Below are 21,833 nucleotides of genomic sequence, written 5' to 3'. Positions count from 1 at the left end.
CCTTTCTTTCTTTTTTTTGTGTGTGTGAATGACAGCTGGAAGCTATACACGCCATGCGAATGGTAATTATCAGTGGATGGAGCTTACAAGCTCTACCAGTCTGCCTGTCATTCAACATAGGCATGGAGGAAACTGGGACGCACCACTTGGCAATTACCCTGAAGAATATGTGAAATGTCCGTTACCGTGCACTTTTTGTGTCTTCTGGAAACGGGCACAGGCCTAAATTTTATACAGGCTGGAATTTTCGTTGGTGCGCTAAACATGCAGGGAGGAATCTTATTTTGTTTGTAGTATTTCATACCGACGAGCCATTTGCTTCAACTCATGGTAATGAGAAAATGGAAAGCTGAAGCCATTGTTTTGTGTGTATTTTATTTTATTCCCGAAACAGATGCAGTGGAGCACAAGTGCATAACACGATTTCCCTAACTAGAATTTGCTAGAACTAACCTCAGTTAGAAATCGTTCGTCAGTACAGGCACATAGCAGAAACTTTCACTTGAGCTTGTTATATAAACACAAATTACAATTGCAGTTACAGTTATATAGACACATGGACTGTCGGAGCAACTCGCAGAGCAACAGCGACAGTCGAGTTCGCTACCAACACTCAATTTTAACTGTCAAGGGGCAAGCGAACAATTAATCATTAACATTCATTGTGATGCATTTACACAGGATTTCACTCCAGGGAATTACTCCTAAACTTCCCATTTCTCCAAGTTCAAGCAAAGCGTTTCCAATAATGCTTCTTGATGGCCTCTGAGCCACAACGAGGACAACGTTGTGGCATGGACACGGGATGACGGAACAATCAAAACAGTAGGCAAACACATCCTTCAGGACGACAACTTGGTGGTTCCTTGTTAATATCAAAGAATTACAACGCCTTGACTCACATCTCTTTGAATCAAGCCGCATTCCTCTAAGCGAAAACTTGGTGGAGCGCCTCATAACTTTTGGTGGACGTTGTAACACTTCTAGGACAAGAGCTGCAGAATTGGAATGGCCAACCGTTCCTTTGCCTATGAAGCTGATGGAGTCGTTGCTCCATTGTGCACCTTGAAAACTGCTACCGGCAAGAAACGACTGCCACAACAAACGCGCCTGTGCGTGAATCCTGAATACGGCTCGATTTCGACACAATGCTGGTAGTGCAGTCCAAATGCTTAAAGGGACTATGAAATTACCCGAACCCCCATACTTTTTTTCGATGGAAACTGTTCTTCCCGCAGAGAAACTAATATGCCACAAATTCCGGACGAAATCGCTCCACTCTGCGAGGAGCGCGCGCTGGAAATGTCTCTTCCGCGTTCCTCCTCTCCCGCGCATATTTCCCTGCCGATGGTGTAACTGTACGGACCGCTCTTCGGTTCCCCGTTACGTCACCGGTGTTGCACAATGGCAAGTAATGCCGCGAGCTCGCGCTGTGGCTGCCGCCACTGCCGAAATCTGCCGATCGCGCGAAAGCTGCTGTCATGGAGATTTCCACTCCCGATGAACGCATACGCGGGATCCTACGGCGCATGCTCCTGGCGGGATTCCTCGGCTCTGCAACACGTCACGATGACGTGTTGCTGAGCCGGCCGTGGTCGCGTCAAGTTACCCGTTGTGTCTCCGCTCGGCAGCTCGTCACGGCGTGGCGCAAGCTGTCCTCCCTTCGCCGCTCCGTTTAAATTCGCTCCCGAGAAATCCGCTCGCGTGACGAAAGTAAAATTTCGGCTCTATACTCAGAAAAATGTCTTCTTTCGAACGAAACGAAGAAAAAAATCGTTTCATAGTCCCTTTAAGCCATACGCTATCTGCGACTCCATGTGTTTCGTTCCGTGGCACATCCTCGTTAGTACACCATTAAAATGTTCAAACGGAAAATTTGAGTAGGCCCACAGGGGTCCCCAATTCTTGACACACAATGCCAAGTGTGTCAATAGGTGCATGTTGTAGCTCATGTTTTGTATGCCGTAGAGTGTTTGATACCTTCGTGCAAATGAAATGATGTCATCTTGAATTTTCTCAAGTTCTTCTATGTTAACACTGGTCGAGAGCAGCTTGTGCATTACTGTAACTAATTTCTTCCAGTTTTTCAAGTATTTTCGGGGTAGTAGGTCCGTGAGTACAGGTACAGAATAAAAGAGCAACCATGCTCGCCGTTCAGACGCCTTCCACAAGTTGTAGTCAGATATTGCACGTGGCAGACGGCTCACCTCAGAGACGCTTTTGATGTTCAAAATGCGTCCGTTCAACTCACTGAGTTTGCCTTTCAAGTAATAGGGCTCAGATGCTTGTGTGAGCCACATAACTGTTGTTGTCTTGGCTACACCTAGGCAGACAGTGTGCATGTAGTCGACTACAACATTCTTGCAGATGTCAAAATACATTACAAGGAAAAGTACACTGGGACCAAGGATCCCACGGGAGTGCTCGTTCGTTTGCCTCGCTTTCACTCCATCCTTGTAGACGGCAGCAGAAGTGCGTAGCACAGGCGCACGATCTGTTATAGGGTATGCCCTTGCGTGTCCGTTCCCTTTTGCAACGACCTCTCCTTCTTGAAAACACCAGAGGCATCCAAAGCTTCCGTTGAACTGGTGCATATTTACCAACGGGGCTCTTGCTACACTGTCCACTGTGCATGGACCTGGAAATATTCTAGTGAGAACTTCTCCTTCTGAGTTTGACCACTTGATACCTTCTGATGATAACCAGTTAATTGTCTTGACAAAGGGGTTGAAAAACACTTTGAACGCTGGCTTTGTTTTCCCGAACCACAACCCGGCCACAGCAGGGTGCAAGAGCCTGTCCTTGAATGGTAACTCGTTAATCTGTACTAGAATAGGCCAGATGGAGTATTTTGACGACTCAAAAATTTGGACACCGTCAGTGTTGAACGTGAGTGTTACGTCGTTTTTCCCAAGTGGTAGGCTGTTGTACACCAGGCTCTGGTGCATGTCCTTCATTATCATGCTGGGTGAAGGCTTCAGAAGGGACGCTTCCAACTTTTTTAGTATATCCGTAAGCTGGCTTTCCAAGTCAAATGTCAGGAAGTAGTGACCGTCCTTTAGAAGGTCTTGAGTGTTCGAAGATCTGCCACACTCACTGCAAACATAACTTCCCATTTTGTCACTCAGGTATTGGCCACACTCGCAGTAAAAATGGAGGTCTGGTGGCTTTGTGCAAAACTCGAAATACTTTTTGAATAAATATTTCGTAGCTGGGTAAGCTGTTCCTGGGAGTAGATGTGCTTGTATGACCTGAAGAAGGCTCTGTGAAGCCTCCTTTGTCACCTTGTGACGCAAGATAAACCCCATTACCAGCAGCAGACTATCCGCTAGAGAAAGCTGCCATCCTTCGTATAGCGGCTGATCCTGAAACAAGGCATTCACAAAAATGGTTATGGTAACATCTGGAGAAGTACACCTCACGTAAAACCATACCAAATCGTCCACCTGCTGCGCGGATGCATCACTGTGGCAGTCTTCAGATTCTCCAGATTCAGAGTTTGCCAAAACTTCATATTGTGAGCTGACTTCCATGTTACTAGGGAGTGGGGAAGTGCTCTGGCTGCATAGAGAATGAAAACCATTAAAAACAACGCTCGTGACTGAAAAACACTCATATTTAAATAATGCAGAACAAACCTTTCGCTGTACGCTGACTCGTCAGGTGGGGCTGGAGTCTCCGAACACGCTGTCTCTGGCGAGTCGAAAGTCTCATGGCGCAGTGAAGTAGGGTAGGGTAGAGAGAGTGAAGAAGGGCCAGGTAAGATAGATGACGTAGGACCACTGTAGGTCAGATCTTGCTCCGGAACCGAAGCGTCCGCCAGTGTAGTGTCACTACTCCCTATTGGTCGTGTGGTTTCTTTGCGAAGTTTTGCCTTGTAAGCAAAGGCTGTGGACCGGGGAACCGCCTCTGCTGCGTCCCATAAGTGTCTTTTGTAGCCCTTTCTTGGCATGACACTACGTGCACGCAGTTGTCTTATGTTCGCTCCGTTCCGTAGAACAACCTCAGATCCATGAACAGCGATTCTCAAACGCAGTGAGGCAAATCGTCTTTAAGCAGTGACAGATCCACAGAATAGACTTTTGTGGCAGACTAGAACAGCCAGAATCCCACGAAAGAGTCGTCGTTTTTGAGAAAAAGGAAAGCAGACGACAGAGCAGTTGGTACGTAGCAGACGACGGAAACGCATTATCAAATTTAACGAGCTCGGATTTCCGAATATGGTTTTCTCGCACCGTGGTTTATTGTTTTAATCCATGCGTAATACGAGCGTTTTATACTGTGTTTGTAACTGCAGTCGTCGAGGTTCGGGTTGTCGACTGTTGCGAGCCGTACTAAAACGAAACCAAAACGAGTGAAGCTATATTTCTGCAAACAAAGCTATACGGGGCTTGTTTATTATTTGAATTAGTTTAGCTCATTTATTCATTATCAGTTGCTAATAGTCAATTACTTTATTCTTTATGTTTGCACTGGCACAGGCATGGCAGGGGTATGAACGTGTATGAAACGTAATCCAGCGTTTCTGCTTTCTTTGTCGTCTGCAAACGCTGGAGTCGAAGCGTTTGGTGAGAATGCCGCGTTCGTGCGAGTCATCTTCGCAACAACCTGTTCATATCCTTGTGAGATGGTGTGGTATGCAGATGTGGGACGTTTACCCTGTGCACGTCATTCGAGACGAGGTACTGGAACAAGTCCTCGTTTTGGACGGGCTCCAGGAGGACAACAAAGGGAGGCTAGTAGAGGTAGCCTGGACGGACGGTGAGGATCCCGCTCCAGCGCTGCTCGTGGATATCGGTGAGTTTTCATGCTCAAAAGCGACTATGTATGCTTTTTCTTCTTCTTTTTTCAACAAGCAAGCTTTGACAACAAAGCACACACACAAATGATTGCTACCACTTAATAATTTTCAGACGGCCTTTGTGACATCAAGGGCCCTATCCTGGTCAAAGTAATCGAGCTCGATTACTTCAAATCTCTTCTGTCATTGGTGGACAATCTAAAAAGGCGTGAATATTAAAAGTGGTTGACACCTTTTATCAACCAATGACACAACGTATTATCTTGGGATGCAACCCGCCTTATCGATGTTTCCTCCTGAGAACCCGAAGGCCACACCTGTGGCCTGCCCGCCTTTCATCGCCTTGCCTTGTTGCTTCGGTTGTTTGGTGTCGGAACCAGAAAGCTCTTCTGGCGTAAAACTGAATTTCGTGGGAAATGTGCGCAAAAGCGCGCTCGTAATTTCCTTTTTTTATTTTTTTATTTTTCATGGTGTACAGATGTGCAAGGCAGCAATGTATCTGTGACACCGTGACTGTACTTGACGTTTATAATAGCGGTATGTGGCCGTGAGATGGCGCCAGTGGCCCACGGCGGCATCAGAGCCTTCGGCAGGCGACAAAACAAACCCACAAAGGATCGAACGGACAGTGTGGCGCGAAGCGTAAACGCGACTATAAGAAATCGGTTTGTGCTTTAAATCATGGGCTTCAGCTTATTTTTGTCAATTTGTGTGTGTGTTCGAGTGCTGACATGCGATGACGTTATGGAAGTCGTCTTTCAAATGCTTCCTTCGTGAGTTGTGGGGGTAATAACGGTACTCAAATGATCGTTGATACTCTACTCCACAAGCAGTGAATTTTGATCGATGAGTATTTTGTGTGCACACTTCTATTGCAAGAACATCGATTGCACGACCGCCTGGAAAAGCGCGCCACTCTCACACATACGAGCGGCGATCGGCGCAGAGAAATTGTGACGGTGAAGCGCATTGTGCATCGATACTTTCTGCATTATTAAACCATTAAACGAAAAAAGATATGAACTTTTTGTTGCCACGAGCACATACACACTTCATACAACATCATATAAAAGTATGCATGCGGACGCATCACTAAAGTCGCGCCACTCAAAGTAATCGACCCCTTTTCGCTAGGTTACTTTTAAGCTTTGAAACTAATCTTTTACGTCATGATTACGTCAAAATGACGTAGGTCCACGGTCCTGATTAGCATGAATCCATGAGCTAGGGAATGCTAGGGAGAAATGCAGGGACAACTAAGACGGCTATATTCAGTAATAGTGGCTAGACTCTACATTGGGGCGCCACTATCCAGTAGCATTTCACGGCTGCACGTAGTCGCGTCGCCGCCGTCCTTTTTGGCTGCCGAAGCTACAGAAATCGACCGAACTACTTTCTCTCTAGTGTTCACGAGCGTTTCATTTTACGAGTACGAAACCGAAACTGGAGTTGTAGTTCATTTGAGAACGTGGTTGTGGTTGTCGTACTTTTGTTGCATTGCTCTTCGCTATCGGACGAAGAGAATGAAGTCATGTGTACTACGAGAAACCGTGACAAGAATGACGTTTTCAGAAGGCGCTTTTGTGGCTCTTGTTACTATACATTGTTAGAATGCAGAAGCTCAGTATTTTATCTCAAAGTATTGCCCTTGGCGATGAAACTTGCCATTCATGATCTTAAAAATAAACGTGCTCTTTCTCCAAGACGCCATCGGCCATCTCCGCGCAAGTTCTCACACCACCGTAATGACATTGCACTGTAGCAATTGGCTGTATGAATGGCAAATGAATACAGTCAACAACTGTGCAGTTGTTGCATTGCTTATAGCGCATATTAGTCGTATTATGAAATAATGCAGCTTATTGGTGTATCCTACAGTTGGCAATACGAAGCTTATTGGTGTTGTATGGGTGCATTCCAACGTAGGCAAGGACGTAGCCGGATACCGCATTCGTACCACAAGGTTTACTAGCTCGCTATCCGCTGTTTCTTGCGAAGAGGACATACATGTTGGTTGAACAATTACGTGTGACAGAAGTTTGTGAGCCGTTTGTTGGACTCCATGTAGGTGCGTCTACATGGTGCGGCTCCAGCGTTGAACTGCGATTTCCTTTTCCGTTACGCGTTACGGTAATGGTGGAACCCAGTCTTCACCGATCATGAGGAGGTGCGCCTGCAAGGCGGTTGACTCTGTTTAATTGCCACTTTTCAAGAATGGACTTGGGGGGTGGGGGGGAACCAAGGGTCGTAAGCCCCCTAGATATGTGCTCTTGTAAAATTTTGCAAATGTGATTGTTATGTCAAATTCTTGCACGGAACACCATGCCACAAAAAATAAAGTATATCAACAAAGTATACAGTTGTTTTCGCGTGTAAAATATTTAAAACAGTGACATATGTGCTCATGCACGTCCGCCCCTGATGACAACTGGACGTGTACATTGCAATATATGAGCATCGGTTGCGTTCCACGCCATGCATAGTTAGCGGTCCGGACGCAAACTCAGCGTCGAAACGCGCATGTCCACCCACATGTTGCAACCAAGTCGTGCAGGCGACGTGTGCTTATCAATCGCACTGTCAGCGCGCAGATACAGGTGCACGTTGGAAAGGAAAAAGATAAGTAATATGTGAAGGTGGCTGGAGGAGTGGGGAAAAATATCGGCAACGTAATTCCTTGGTTCGTGGCGATAACGGGGTTGCTTTATCTGCAGGGCGTATCCCGAACATCGTGTGCTAGTACTGCTGAAACGCGGCCCTGTACATCACTTTTCTGCTGCTCCCAGTTGAATTCTCCTCTGCGCTCCATTCTTTAGTGATTTTCTCTACGTTGTGCCGTCCGAGTTTTATTTGTGTTGTGTGTTTGTGACTTTTTCAACGTGTATATTGAGTGAAACTATTTTAATTGTACATTTCCACTTTTTATAACTTTTTATTGTATTTTATCTCTTTTTTTTCTCTCTCTCTCGCTATTTGCAATGCAATACGCGTTGCCGGGAGTTCTGCTGGAGCACGACGCTCAACGGACATTCCGGGAGCGCGCGGATGCTTTCGAGGAAAGTGACCAAGTTTTCCTCAACAAATATAGGTTGACGAAGGAACTCGTCCGCTGACTCTGCCACCAGCTTAGGCCCGCGTTGCAACCTAGAAGGGCGACAAGGAGGACCTTGACAGTTGCGGAGCAGATACTGACTGCCTTTCGCTTTTATGCCACGGGCAGATTTCAGGGGATGGTTGCTACTGACCGCGATCTGTCCGTCTCCCAGAGCACAGTCAGTAGGGTGCTGTTTAGAGTGACGAATGCCATCGTGCTTCGCCTTGCACCGCTGTGGATTAAATTTCCCCTAAGCTCTGCAGAGGTGCACGCGGCAATGGCTGGTTTCCAGAGGAAGTGGAAGTTGCCCGGCGTAATTGGTGAGTGCTTCGTAAAGTTAGTTAATGGGTTATGGGGGATCTCTCAACAAATGTACCCATGTAACATATCGATTAACAGAGCACACAATTTGCTACGCAGGCTGCATTGACGGCACACTCCTCTGCGTCACTGCTCCCTCCGAAAGCAGTGGGCAATATCAGAAGAGCGCGTTCTTCTGCAGAAAGCAGTACTTTGCACTGAACGCGATGATCGTAAGTATTCATCCCCTACCTCCTTTCCAATGAAGTGTTTGCACGTTTTAAGCAGCTTCTTGAGTCTAAGTAGAATACCCATTGTTATGTGGTGCTGTTTCACCTACAAAATATGGCTCACGTGTGAGAATGACCTGATTACGCGTGGCAGTGGAAGATGTTTCACAAGCACTGTCATCATGTGTTTTAGGTGTGTGATTCGTCGATGACAATCACCTCTCTAAACTGCTCCTTCTCCGGGGGGACGCACGATGCCTACGTTTGGCGGCACAGCGAGCTGCGAGAGGAGCTCCGCAGCACGCATTCATCTAACGTGCGCAAGTATCTGTTGGGTAGGCTCTACTGGAAGTCGATGGGACCGGAACATGATATTCCTCATTTTGCTTAGGTGACAGTGGTTATCCCTTGGAACCCTGGCTCTTGACTCCTTTGCCAGGCGAACAGGAGCCGTCGACACCGGAAGCGCGGTACAGCAGTCGACACCGACGTGCACGCAGCACAGTGGAAAGGTGCATCGGCCTCCTTAAGGCTAGGTTCCGGTGTCCGCAGCGCTACAGGGGTCAACACTACAGCCCCCATAGGGCATCCAACATTGTGGTGGCTGGCGCAGTGCTTCATAACATCTGCATGCACTGGCGCGCGCCCCCCGCTGATGCCCAAGGTGAAGATGACCTCGATGACGGCGAGGCGAGCGAGGATTCCACTAGCCATCCTGTGCCCCCTCGCGAAACAGACACTTATGAGGCAGGTGCTGCGGTTCGAGCACAGTTAATTGATGACCTGTGGCGAGCGTAAGCAGCGCTGGCCGCGTCTCTGTCACTAAGTGGTTCTATGAGGTTGGTTTTCTCCTCTTCCTTTGGTCTTTTAAATTAACGTGTCTCGTTCTCGCTCAGGTGGTGCTGCTTTGCCGGTGTATTTCCATGCTAGTCGATCGGCCACCATAGGAACAGCCTGAGTGCTTCGCCGACTGCTAAGGAAACAGGGAGGATATTCTTGAAGTTGTCTGTGGCATACCCCGGAGAAACCGTCGACATCAAAGCTGTCGTCGGGATTCGAACACGAGACACCTCCCGCGGTCTCGGCGCGGAAGCTTAGCATGCTAAGCACGCATCGTATGCTCAGAGTCGAGAGTTAGCGCATGGCCGATATCTGCTCATTTGCCGTGTCACTCTCTTGAACACCTTGCACGTAAATCAACGTACATAATGACTGCAAACCCTTCATTATCAAACGTTAGATGGATCGAAGCAGTATCTCTGTGACTGCGTCAGCGCGCCTCCCACCTAGGCGCTACTTGCTGGAGTCCAGCGTCATCGGGTAGTTTATTTTGCACAAGCTGTATGCATTGCACAATGGTGAAAAGCACCCGCATATTATGGGCCATGTCCACGTGGACGCTGCAGCGTGGACGCTATTCCTTACATAGTTCAGAGTTGTTCTGATCCCAGAGTCGCGTGCTCCAACCCGACCGAGGACGCTGGCAGCTCCGTGGCGAGGTACAAGTTGCCCAGCACACAGCCTTCTGCGAGGGACGTTAAACACGGCGCTCCTTGTAGCATTTGCAGGTGGGCGAAATTAAATCACAGACGCGAGCACTGTGACGTCGCTATCATGATTACAGCTGTCCCGCGACGTAAAGTCACGAATTATCAGTTTGCAGTTATCATACGCGTGTGTCTGTGAAGTCTGCAACGGCAGGCACATGCTGAAATTGCGGTGAATAGTTGCAGGCTTTGTTGCTACGTGTCTCTCCATAATACATGTCGCTTTATCGCAAATAATAAAAAAAGGCATTTGAACGTTGTCTCATTTCACAATATCAAGAATTCTCGATGCTTTCAAGAACCTCATTACGTTACTCGTTTTAAGATTGCGAACCAAGCTAGAACAACGCACACACAAGGGAAAGAGCACTCGGAAAATTTTAATGGAACTGAAACCCCCGAAGATCAGCCCCCACATAAGTAGTCAGCAGACAAAACAATGTAGCTACGGCTTGTATAAGAAACAGGTCCTAACCTGAGAGCGACATGGAACTCTTTCTCTTGATTCCTGCCTGAATGACTTTGGTATTCCTTCTACGGGCTTTTTAATGCACTGAATTTGTCAGACAATGCCATACAACAGATACTGCGCATACGTATCGCAAATATGTGTGGTAAGACCAACCATACAAGCCCTATATGTTTGCTTTCAGTAAAACTTTTCGGGGAGCATTTGTTTCGGCCCGGCTGTACGGTTGTTTAGCGGCACAGAAATCGCTCCTCTTTGAAGAAAAGAATGCACCGTACAAGATTGAGGGGCGCACTCGCGCTTCCATAGAGGGTGAGCAAAACCAAAATGAACGCTATGTTTTCGTCGCACACCCTGTTTACACTGTACAGTCTGCATACATGTCCACGAGCTATATACACAGCCGAAAAGAAACGAAAGACAGATACAGAGTTAACGGGAAGCAGCAACTGAGGAATTTATTTACAATTCAGTATATACAAATACATGCTGTCTCAACCAACATCACCTACAGAAGACATGCCTATTGCCTCCTCTCCCTCCTTTGCTACGTGGACATATAAAGTCAGAAATCGTCTGATTGTGAATCGATGTTCTGCGAAATCAACAACTCGCCAAATGATCGCAGCCAATTTCAAACTTGAAGGCCTGAATCTGTAGACAAAGAGTGCAACACGCTTTCCAGAAAAGCAGTCTTGCGGAAAATATGGGACCATATTGTGCTTCATTTTGAAGTGTTCCATATGTACAATGTATACTACACTATATATGCACTATGCCTACAAGTTGGTCATGCCCTCCTAGCCGAGGACGGCCGTTTCGTCCTACTTGGGACTCTTCAGCCCGGCGCAGGGAAGTAACACAATCTTGGGTTGGGTCTTGAGAGTATGCTCTGTGGCTGCACGTGGCTGTGCCTATGTTTACCAGTTGATCGTGCACTCCCAGCCGAGGACGGCCGTCTCGTCCTACTTGGGACTCTTGAGCCCGGCACTAAATACACTATATACATTACATACACTATATACACGCCTCCGCGCCGTGATGCGTAATTATGGTCCCTGACGTGGCGTCGCTTCCCTAGCCAGGGCAGCCAGGAAGGCCCGGAACGTGGCTTCGTTCTTTAACCATGTGATACAGTGTTAGAGGATACCCAAGACACGTCATAAGGTATGTGATGCAAATGATTGCCCGTTGCTGGTGAGCCTCTTGCTGGCGTACAGAGGCGGTGATAGCCGCCGTGACGTTGTCCAGGCCCGCCGCTACCCTCTCCATGGCCTGCGTATGCTACGCGACCGCAGCCATTAATTAATTCATCAATCCGGGCGTGCAGCCGGCGATACACACACACAAAAACACACACATCATTACGCATTGCGATGCAAATGATTACCTGCTGCTGATGGACCTCCTGTTCGTGTAAGGAGGCAGCAACTGCCGTCCCAATGCCGTCGAGGGCCTCTAAGACACGGTCCATTGTGCGGGTGTGCTGCGCGGCCCCAGCCATCAACTCGTCAATGCGAGCGTGCAGTCGACTAGGCTGAGGACGCGGTGGGCTGTCAGGGGAGGCTGCGAAAAGAATGGCCCACGTTAAAAAAAATGTCCTACATCATTCAGTAGAGTGTGTGTGTTTGTTTCCTATAGTCAGAATAAAAAGGACGTGGAAGATCCTCAAAATACTGTCACCTGTCGAGCTATGTCGGGGAGGTTCCACTGATGGAAGGGACCAGTCCTCCTCGTCCGACTCGACATCCTCCACATCATCCAAAGGTACGGCAGAAGCACTGGGCGCCGACGAAGAAGACGTGCTCGGACGTGGCTCCGACGACGTACGTGGCGCTGAGGACGTGCTGGGCTGCGCTGGGTCAGGCTCGGGACGCCTGCACTGGTTGCGGTAACACATGTCATTAGAAAAAATATCGCGTCGACGAAAACCATCAAATACACACCGCTACAAAACGTCACTTACAAGGCCGCTGGAGAGACGTCGGTTTGACGAAAAGCTCTCCACTCTGCAAGCCCCCAGGAGCTGTAGAGCACGCGCATCAATGTCGTTGAACTCACCAACGGCTTCCTCAAACGTCTTCACGTTGCCGGTCCTGGTGCACGCAGCCTTCCAAGTTGAGTACTTTAGTTTGATGGTGCGGCGCTTATTAAGCCACACCGTCCGCCACTGCTGCGGCGTGCGGCGGTATGACTGACCCTGGTTGAGGGTGGACAACAAAGGACTTTTTGTCCTGACGAAGACAGCGCCACTGTCGAAACGTCGACCATTCTTTTTTTTAATCTATGTGTTAAATTGCCCATTACATAAATTAGTTTTTGTTAACATTCCTGTAATCTGTAGTCCAAGTCTTATTATTTCACTTTTATTCAACTTCGTAGCCGTCTGATATATTAACCTATTTGTCCTATATCTGTATATATATATATATAATACAATGCACAGATATTCATAACTCATATATGACTCTGGAGAGCCCTCGTTAATTCCGCTACATCACGGCCACATCAATATTTCGCTGTATGACGAGCTAACCCCTTTCGCAAGGTTCGCCGCCGTGCTGTGTTGGCATGCATATTGGCAGCGTCATATTATGTAGGCACATTGCAAAATCGGTGAATAAATATGTTAACAGACTGTATGTGGTAACAGAAGTGGTGTAAACCATGACAAACACGCGCTCACAAACACAAACTTTTACTAGCATGCGAAAAACGAAAACACCATTTAAAGACTACGCGCCAACGAACGTTGGAGACCATGCATTCAGTTTCGGTTTCGGGGCCGAAATGGTCACGCTTACCTGGGCGGCATGGCGGCGGCGGCGGCGGCGGCGGCGGCGGCGAGAATGTCCAAGCAACCTTTTTGCGTGAACGGATCATTCGCGTTTTACTATTAAAGTTGTAAGTATTTAAATTGTTGCGCTGTACTTTATATTTGAGACATGATCCCTAATCTTTTTCGACATACAATATATTCCAATCCGGTACATAGCGCCTCCGCAAATCCCAGATCATATCCACGTATTCACGGATGCTGCTAGGGAAAACTAGGGATAAATTTCCCTGGGCGGGCCTTAAGGGCGGAGTATTTTATTGTAGCCCCACCTGGCCCCACCCTAGAGCTCGTGACGTAAAGTAATCGAGGTCGATTACTTTTGACAAGGATAGGGCCCCAAGTAAGGTAACAGCTTCTTCTTCTGAGGCACCAAATTTGTAATTGTTTATACGGGGTGTGTGCTCTAAACGATTGTGTTGTAAGCACTATATGAGATGGCACTGCATGTATATCTTACGTGTCTGATTGCGCAAGAATGTAAACGAATAAAACACTTCTAAACCGGGACTACACGGAGTCGCACTTGTCTTCATTGCCGCAATCCGAAACTATAGGTGAGCCCGCCACAACACAACGGTCAGTCATATTTTCGTGGGTGATAGGATAACCACTTCATAACGAGTGTTCCGGTGCCACACAGTGAATAGTTTTGCTCGTAGGTCTCTATTGCATAAATTATTCACAGTGTGGCAGCGAAAGCCTTTCTGTGAAGTAGTTATCGCGTCATGGGCTAAAATTTGACTGACATGTTAAGCACACGCCCTGAATGTGTAATTATGTACCAAGGACAAATGTGACGGGACGCGAGATCACAAAGAGGAACACAGGAGGGACTGTGAAGACAGCGAAATGTTGACTCCTTTAAACTCCCCTTCTGTTGTCCTGGGGAGCTATTCTCATCAAAGTAAGCTACCTGCTTACTTTACACGTCACGAGCTGTTGGGCTGAGCCACCGCGACAAGCTCCGCCGGAACGATCCGCCCATTTCTAGGGACATTTATCCCCAGCGCATACACAGCGTGTAGAGCATCACAGCTTAGACCTACAGTGGCGCTGTGTACCGGATTTAAATAGGTTTTATGGGAAAAAAGGAGAAACAATAGTACATCGGTTTAAACGTGCAGGAATAATTATGACGTCCTGATATTATAGTTGCTATAGAATATCTCTCATGAACGAGCTCTGGCAGTTTTGACGTGACATGTTTGACGGCAGGCTGCCGCCGCCGCTGTCTTTTTTACAGTCAAAAAGTGGCGCCACACTCAATACCGTGCTTCTCTGAAGAACATTGCTCTTTGAAGTTGCCCCCTCGCTGTCCCTAGATTTTCCCTAGCTCGCGGGATCATGTTAAGAGGTACGTCATTTTGACGTAGGCAGTGACGTAGTATCTTACTTTTTGCGCTGAAAAGTAAGCACCGAAAAGAGGGTGATTACTTTGAACGGGGACGGCGGTAACGATGAGAATGGCGTACATGCCTCGGACTATGACATTCATTTGACTCCAAATACGTTTCCACGACGGCGGAAATGGCGCATAGTGCATAAATATTTGCATTTCGTTGGAAGAATGATCGGGCGATCCATGCTCATTGCCGTGGTTCGTGCTTCACCACAATGCACCGCTCTCCGATACAGAGTCGTTCGTCATATCGACGATTGAAGCGATGACGTCTGTCATTAAACTACTAAAAGTCTGTCCCTTACACAGACAGAATTAAGAATAATGTAGTGGTCGTTTCGTGCTACTTTCTCACACGACTCATTACATGAGGGGGGGGCGTTGTCGGGGTTGTGGACAATGAAAGATACGAATGCAAGGCGACGACAACGAAATCAGTGTCACTTAATAACAAATGGCGCCGCAGAGGCGTTGCGCGTAAACAAGAAATGACATAAGAAACTGTAGGGGGATCTTGGGCACACACGAGCGCCACCCCACTGTTTACTTGTTTGCTATCTCGCTCACAACGCGATCGCTACACAAGATTGTTTTCCTATTTTTACCCCGTGGAAGTTTTGTAGACATTACTATCAAGCTTTTCTACTACTATCAACCACTTTTCTCCGCGTTCCTCCAATCTTCTCTTTCAAGTTGTAGTCTTCCGTTTCCGGGGAGACAATCTAAGGGCGGGAAGGGCGGTGTCATGATGATCGTATCGTGAAAACACAGACACAGCAGTAAGGCTGGACAATCAAATGCTCGACTATTGGCTAACGGCGCGTGAAAACCATTCCCAATGACATTCCCATTGTTCACGCCTTCTTTATTCGGCGACCACTAACCTCCTTGCAAAGAAAGTAAGCAGGTAGCTTACTTTGACGAGAATAGCTCCCCTGTTTATAATCCCCGTTCCCATCTCATTTTTCCGTCATGCGTTATTTCATAATCACTTACAGCCTTAGCTGGAACAGCGTGAATATACTATAGGTATGAGTTTAATTTGAAGCAAATAAATTCACAGGCACACAGTATCAAATGGAGATGTTGAGGAAAAAAATGGAAAAGAAGCACCAGAGTGACACACCCAACCATGTGGGACAGGTCTGTAGAAGAGTAAATTATTGGTCGAATGCCTTGTTATACTAAGCCAACCCATGTTATATAAACAGGAACTCCTGCGTGTGCTGAAAGAAAACAAAGAATGCAAGGAGGAGGTCCAATGCTTGAAGGAAAGATTGGGGAATGTGAGCAACCTCACAGGTACATTTATTTGGTAATGTAAGCAAATCGTGTTCAATCAAGGAGCATTTGTTGCCTTGAGCATGACCCTTAGGCATACCTGAGGTAATGATAATAGAATGTGATATTTTGTCACATATAATCGTGAGTTCGAAATAAGAATGTAGCCTCTGGCACCTGGTCAGATGTGCTGTGTGGTCATGCTATGTCATCAATATACTATTCCCCATCACTCCCTCCCCCTGCTTGAGGCCCCTCTATCAGTGCATTCGGGGATTTGTGAAGTTGTGTATCGCAGTTGATACAGCATGTGCACCTTGTATTGTGTATGACAGGTGTCTGTCACAGTACCTAGGTGAGTCTACTTGTATGCTTTCAAACAATGTGGTAAAGCTCAAAATTTAATCCTGGTGCCACAACAATTCAATTATAGGTGTTGCGACAATTCAATCATAGGTGTTGCACTGGCCGTGCGGGTTAATTGTTGTGGTGCTTGCAGCAAGATTTACAGGAAAACCTCTAGAAGTTACCGCACTGCATTCTGCCGCTGTTAATCTACAAATTCCTTACATGTTTTTTACCGTAATCCTGAGCCATGTTCCCAAGGCTCCTGGACGGACTGAAGAGTTCCCTTTTGATGTTTATAGGTCTGGCTGTAGAGATGCAATCAACCGTAAAGGAGCTGAGGAAGCTACAGAAGAAGATGCAAAAAATGCTGTCGAGAGAAGCATTACCAGACGAGACAGTAAGCTTGCTGGACTTTTGGGAAAGTAACTGTTACTGGCTGAAATACACAACAAACTGACAAACCAACAGAAGCCTCAAGCTGTCTAAGAACATGAACAATTGAAAGATAGCAGTCATCACAAAAGCCCGCCACTCCCCAGCATTTTCAACGGCTGCCATCTTTCAGTTGATGAACTTGCTTGTGCTTGAGGTATAAATTGCATAGTTTTAGAGCACAACCTTGAGGGGTCTAATCTGCAAAAAATAAAACTACGGCATGTTTCTGTGCTCTAGTAATAAATATAAAGAGGCAGTGTGCAGCCACTTTTTCATATCCCCCTTTCTCTACAGACATCGTAGTTAGTTGCCTGCTGATGTATGATCCCAGCTTGCTCATATTAGTGCTCTTTCGGCATGCAGATACGTTACTCACTCAGTCAGCAAAATTCCAGCAGTGACTTGGCGATGATATCCATCGCATAATATACAGGAGATAGTCAACCATCCATGATAGAAATTCATAGTAAATAACGTTGGCAACTGAGGTCAAGGGATTTTTGCTGCCGTGAACATTTGCCACATATTGGTACAGTTGATGGAAATTTAATTTCTTGAATTGAACTAAAAAATTTCCCGTTAACCTTAGTAGTATGGACTGGACATAGACTGCCGCCAACTCACAGCTTGGTCTAAACATGATTTAATTAGCAATTAGAGCTAATTTGAACCCCCACATTAATCAGCACCCTCTAGGCTGTCACCACACTAATTGGAGAGCATCTCACTCGTGTCCAGACCAAGCTGTGAGTTGATGGCAACCTCTGTCCATAATAAAGAAAAAAAATTGATAGAAATAGAGTGGAGAGCAACAATTTATTCGAAATTCAACAATGCCGTGGCGAAGAAACCACTCGGGAACGCCCGAGTGACCAGCGACCGCCATGTTGCTTGTTGGCACCCGTCAGTTGCAGAGATCGACGACAGGTGGCCACCTAGTTGCAAGGCATCACACCAGACCCACCATCATAGCTCTATGCGAGAAAGACAGAGAACAACAAGATACTACCGGCAGGTAAACATGGCAACACTGCTAAACAAGTCTAGGCATGCGAGAGAAAAGGTCTAACCGCTACTACTAAACAGCACGGAGAAAACAGTACACATCGGGGAAAAGGCTTAGGAGCGACCAGTTAGGCCTAACCACAGCTACACGCTACGCAGCGAACACAAGGCGGGAACCACTAGGCACACAACGCTAAACATGTGACAACACGCACAAAAGGCTTGCTCACTGCTAAACTTGCCGTACGTGGAATATCCGTTACGGCAAACATGCGAGTAAAGGCTTAACACGAGCGCGATCAAACACCGCGCAAACATCGGCAAATCACTCACCTTTTCCCCCCGTGGCGACGGTGTGACAGCTCCTGACAGCAGCCAGGCACAAACTATTGAGAACCCTGAATGAAAAGATCGGTCACCTCCTCCAAGGAACCGGCGTCGGTCATATGACCGTCGATGACAATGAGCGTAGCGCGCGACGTGTCCCACTCTCGTGGTAGCTCCTTGGTAAATTTTACAGAGTCCCCAAATTTGTCCTGCATGCTCAGCGAAGCATATTTCTGCACGTAGAATATTTGTGAAGGAGTCTTGTCCACGACGTCGTTCAAGTTCCTCAGCACATTCGCAACGAACGTAGATTTAACGCACATGGAGGGGCCGCTTAAGATACAGCGAAAAGGGTGGCGGAAACGAAAAGGTTCGGGGAAAGACATGTTGCGTGCATGCGTACACGTTGCACGAAGAAAAAGAAGAGACTGAGGCTCGTAGCAAAACACATCGCTTTTATTTACATGTCGTCGTCGTCGTCCTCTAGATCGGAACTGCGTTCCCAATACAGATTACGCAGGCCAAAGTTGGACTTCTTTTTCGTCAGTCTGTCCGCCGCTAAGATGCGGTCGAGCGTCTTCATCTTGTTCTGACACATTTCTTGACGAGCTTGCAACCATTGAAGGCGATGGACTTGGAAGGGTTCCTCCACGATGCCGCGAATAAATTCGCGAAGTTCTTCGTTTTTTGTCTTTCCTCGTCGGCGAGAAACGCAGGAGAAACCACACATGGCATTTTCCACGTATCTGTCAGAATGATGACGCGAGCGCAGTGCACGCTGCCTTTCTACAAATAAACACGCACAAAGAAACGAGAGCGAAACGGAGAAGCAACGTGCTGCTGGTAGGAGAGCGCGCAGTGGAAGGAGCAGAGAGCGAAACCGAAACCGCCCGCAGCCGGGCGGGCAGCACAGTCACTCGCTCGCTGGACCCGACAGCCACAGTCACTCGCTCACTGGACCTTGTGGAGTGCAGACGTGCGCTCAGTCGCTCTGCAGTCCCCGTGCCGGCTTAGTTTGTGCCTGGCTGCTGTCGGGAGCGGTCGCACCGTCGCCGTGGGGGGAAACGGTGAGTGATTTGCCGATGTTTGCGCGTTGTTTGATCGCACTCGTGTTAAGCCTTTTCTCGCATGTTTGCCGTAACGGATATTCGCCGATGTTTACGCGTTGTTTGACCGTGCTCGTGTTAAGCCTTTTCTCACATGTTTGCCGTAACGGATATTCCCCGTATGCGCAAGTTAGGAGTGAGCAATCCTTTTGTGCAGGTTGTCACATGTTTAGCATTGTGTGCCTAGTGGTTCCCGCCTTGTGTTAGCGGCATAGTGTTGTGACGCTGTAGTTAGGCCTAACTGGTCGCCCTTAAGCCTTTTCCCCAATATGTACTGTTTTCTCCGTGCTGTTTAGCAGTAGCGGTTGGACCTTTTCTCTCGCATGCCTAGATTTGTTTAGCAGTGTTGCCATTTTTACCTGCCGCTAGTATCTTGTTGTTCTCTGTCTTTCTCGCATAGAGCTATGATGGTGGCGTCGTCTGGTGTGATGCCTTGCAACTAGGTGGCCACCTGTCGTCGATCTCTGCAACTGACGGGTCCCAACCAGCAACATGACGGTCGCTGGTCACTCGGGCGTTCCCGAGCGGTTTCTTCGCCACTGCATTGTTGATTTTCGAATAAATTGTTTCTCTCCACTTTATTTCTATCTTTTTTTTTTTCTTTTTATGGACACAGGTTGCCGCCAACTCACAAGTTGTTCAAGACACGAGTTAGATGCTCCCCAATTAGTGTGGTGACATCCTTGAGGGTGCTGAATAATGTGGGGGCTCCCAATTAGCTCTAATTGCTAATTAAATCGTGTTTAGACAAAGTTGTGAGTTGGCGACAGTCTGTGTCCAGTCCATACTACTAACCTAATATTTTTTTTGTGGAAATGGGTGCCCCTTGGTCTTTTTGGTCATTTTACTCAGTATAACACATGTAACGCAATAATAATTGATGAAATAAAGTGGCCGAAAATACGTGGAAATGAGTTCTTGGCTCCGCCTCTTTTTTGTCAGCTCTTGTTTGAGTGCCAAGGAGCCTGTCAAAATGTCGGGTGACCTCGTCTTTGATAAAATAGTTTTGATTCCCGCACTCGCTGCACGTGCTTGTTCTGTGAGTTGGGATACTAACCCTATCCCCCTCGGATGTCCTGTCAATGTAACCTCCTTTTATCGCACTTGGGCGCTCAAACTGGGGCAGACAAAAGGAGGCGGAGCCAAGGATTCATTTCCGCAGATGTTCGGCGAACTTGCTTCAGCAAATGTGATTATGTCGCAGTTGCTACACTGAGTAAAATGACCACAAGGAAAAACGTTAGGTGACTTGTAAAATTTTGGAACTGAATTCAAGAAATTAAATTTCATCAACTGAAATTAAATAAAAATCGTACTAATATGTGGCAAATGTTCCTGCCAGACAGACTCCCTTGAACGTATGTCTCTCTGTTGTCTACGTTATTTACTCTGAATTTCTATTGCGGTTGGTGGACCACTCTATAGTCTCAGCAAAGATGTCGAGCTGTATAGACGGCAGTATGTTTTCTTCGTGAGAGGAGTTTCAGATTCTAGATACGTAGCTTCTGGCAACCTCCAAAGGCATGATTCTCCATAAACAGCTCTCCTGCTTCATGACAATATAAATGCTCCCATGGAATGCTTTTGAGGAAGTCAAATCAGAAAAAAAAAAGATTTAAGTATTACTGTTCATTATCGTTGGTTATTTAGATTGCATTGATTTCTTCTGGTAAGTTAGTGAAAGACTTTCATACACATTTGTTTTAAATATTATGATGCTAATTTTGTCAATTTTACTTTAACATCCTCAGGTGGAGCTGGTTGCACAGTCTGGCGTTTTCATCAGCACCGCTTCCCTCAATCGTGCAAAGTCAATGAGTGGAGCCAATGGTTGTCGTCTTGCAAGGGACTTTATTCGTATTCTCTTTTCCCATGAAGAGCTTATTGGGAGGTCCGTAACAGGGATGCAGAGCAATGCTCACAAAGAAAGGCCTGCCAAGGAGCAAGTGGACCCCATACGAATGGGAGCAGTCATTGGTAAGTATGGAACTTGTTGTGATGCATATACTGTATCACCAATACTATTTTAATTCTCTTTACAGAATACTGCCACATGGTATGCCCAAACACTGAAGTGTCAAAAATTAAACAAAGCATTCGTACATTTCTTCAGAGATTGTAAGTACGCAGTGGGTGTGTGTTTTTTTCTTCTAGAATTTAAAATATTTATGTGTACATTCCCAGATGTATGATCTCAATAAAGTTCACTTCCGTCTGCTTTGTTAATCCTTGGTAGTTCAAACATTCACGGTATACATCCTTTATATACGCTTAATATATATGCTCTAAATAGATTATACATAAAAAACTGTGTTATGGTTTTGTATGAACAATATTGTATAGAAAACATATACGCCACAGTGTAAACTCTTTATACACTTAATATATCTGCTCTAAATAGGATTTGTTTACAAAATTGTCTATTGTTTTTGTATAAAAAGTACTGTATACAAAACGTATACAATTAGTCCGAAATGGCTACAGGAAAACATATCGACCTATACACAAAACCTTATACAAAGTCTATAGGGCATTTGAATACAATTGTTTAAAAAGTCTTTACCCTATTTTCATAAGGGGAAAGCATGGCGAGCCGCAGTTTTCGTTTCCCAACCAGTGATTTTATTGCGGATATCAGGTTATACCCCTGTT

The 21,833-nt window shown here is 46.6% G+C and overlaps 1 protein-coding gene across 1 annotated transcript; it reads left to right on the top strand.

Annotated features, from left to right (window-relative positions):
* The first annotated feature begins 14,624 nt into the window (after positions 1-14,624).
* LOC135378330 (uncharacterized) lies at positions 14,625-21,303 on the top strand. The gene is made up of 6 exons (XM_064611342.1): positions 14,625-14,634; positions 15,743-15,822; positions 15,891-15,981; positions 16,608-16,705; positions 20,933-21,158; positions 21,224-21,303. The coding sequence occupies exons 1-6, from the start codon at positions 14,625-14,627 to the stop codon at positions 21,301-21,303; spliced, it is 585 nt and encodes a 194-aa protein (XP_064467412.1).
* Positions 21,304-21,833: the final 530 nt, after the last annotated feature.

Source organism: Ornithodoros turicata, chromosome 1, assembly GCF_037126465.1.
Source record: "Ornithodoros turicata isolate Travis chromosome 1, ASM3712646v1, whole genome shotgun sequence".
Lineage (NCBI taxonomy): Eukaryota > Metazoa > Arthropoda > Arachnida > Ixodida > Argasidae > Ornithodoros > Ornithodoros turicata.
This window is presented reverse-complemented; position numbering and strand designations above follow the sequence as displayed.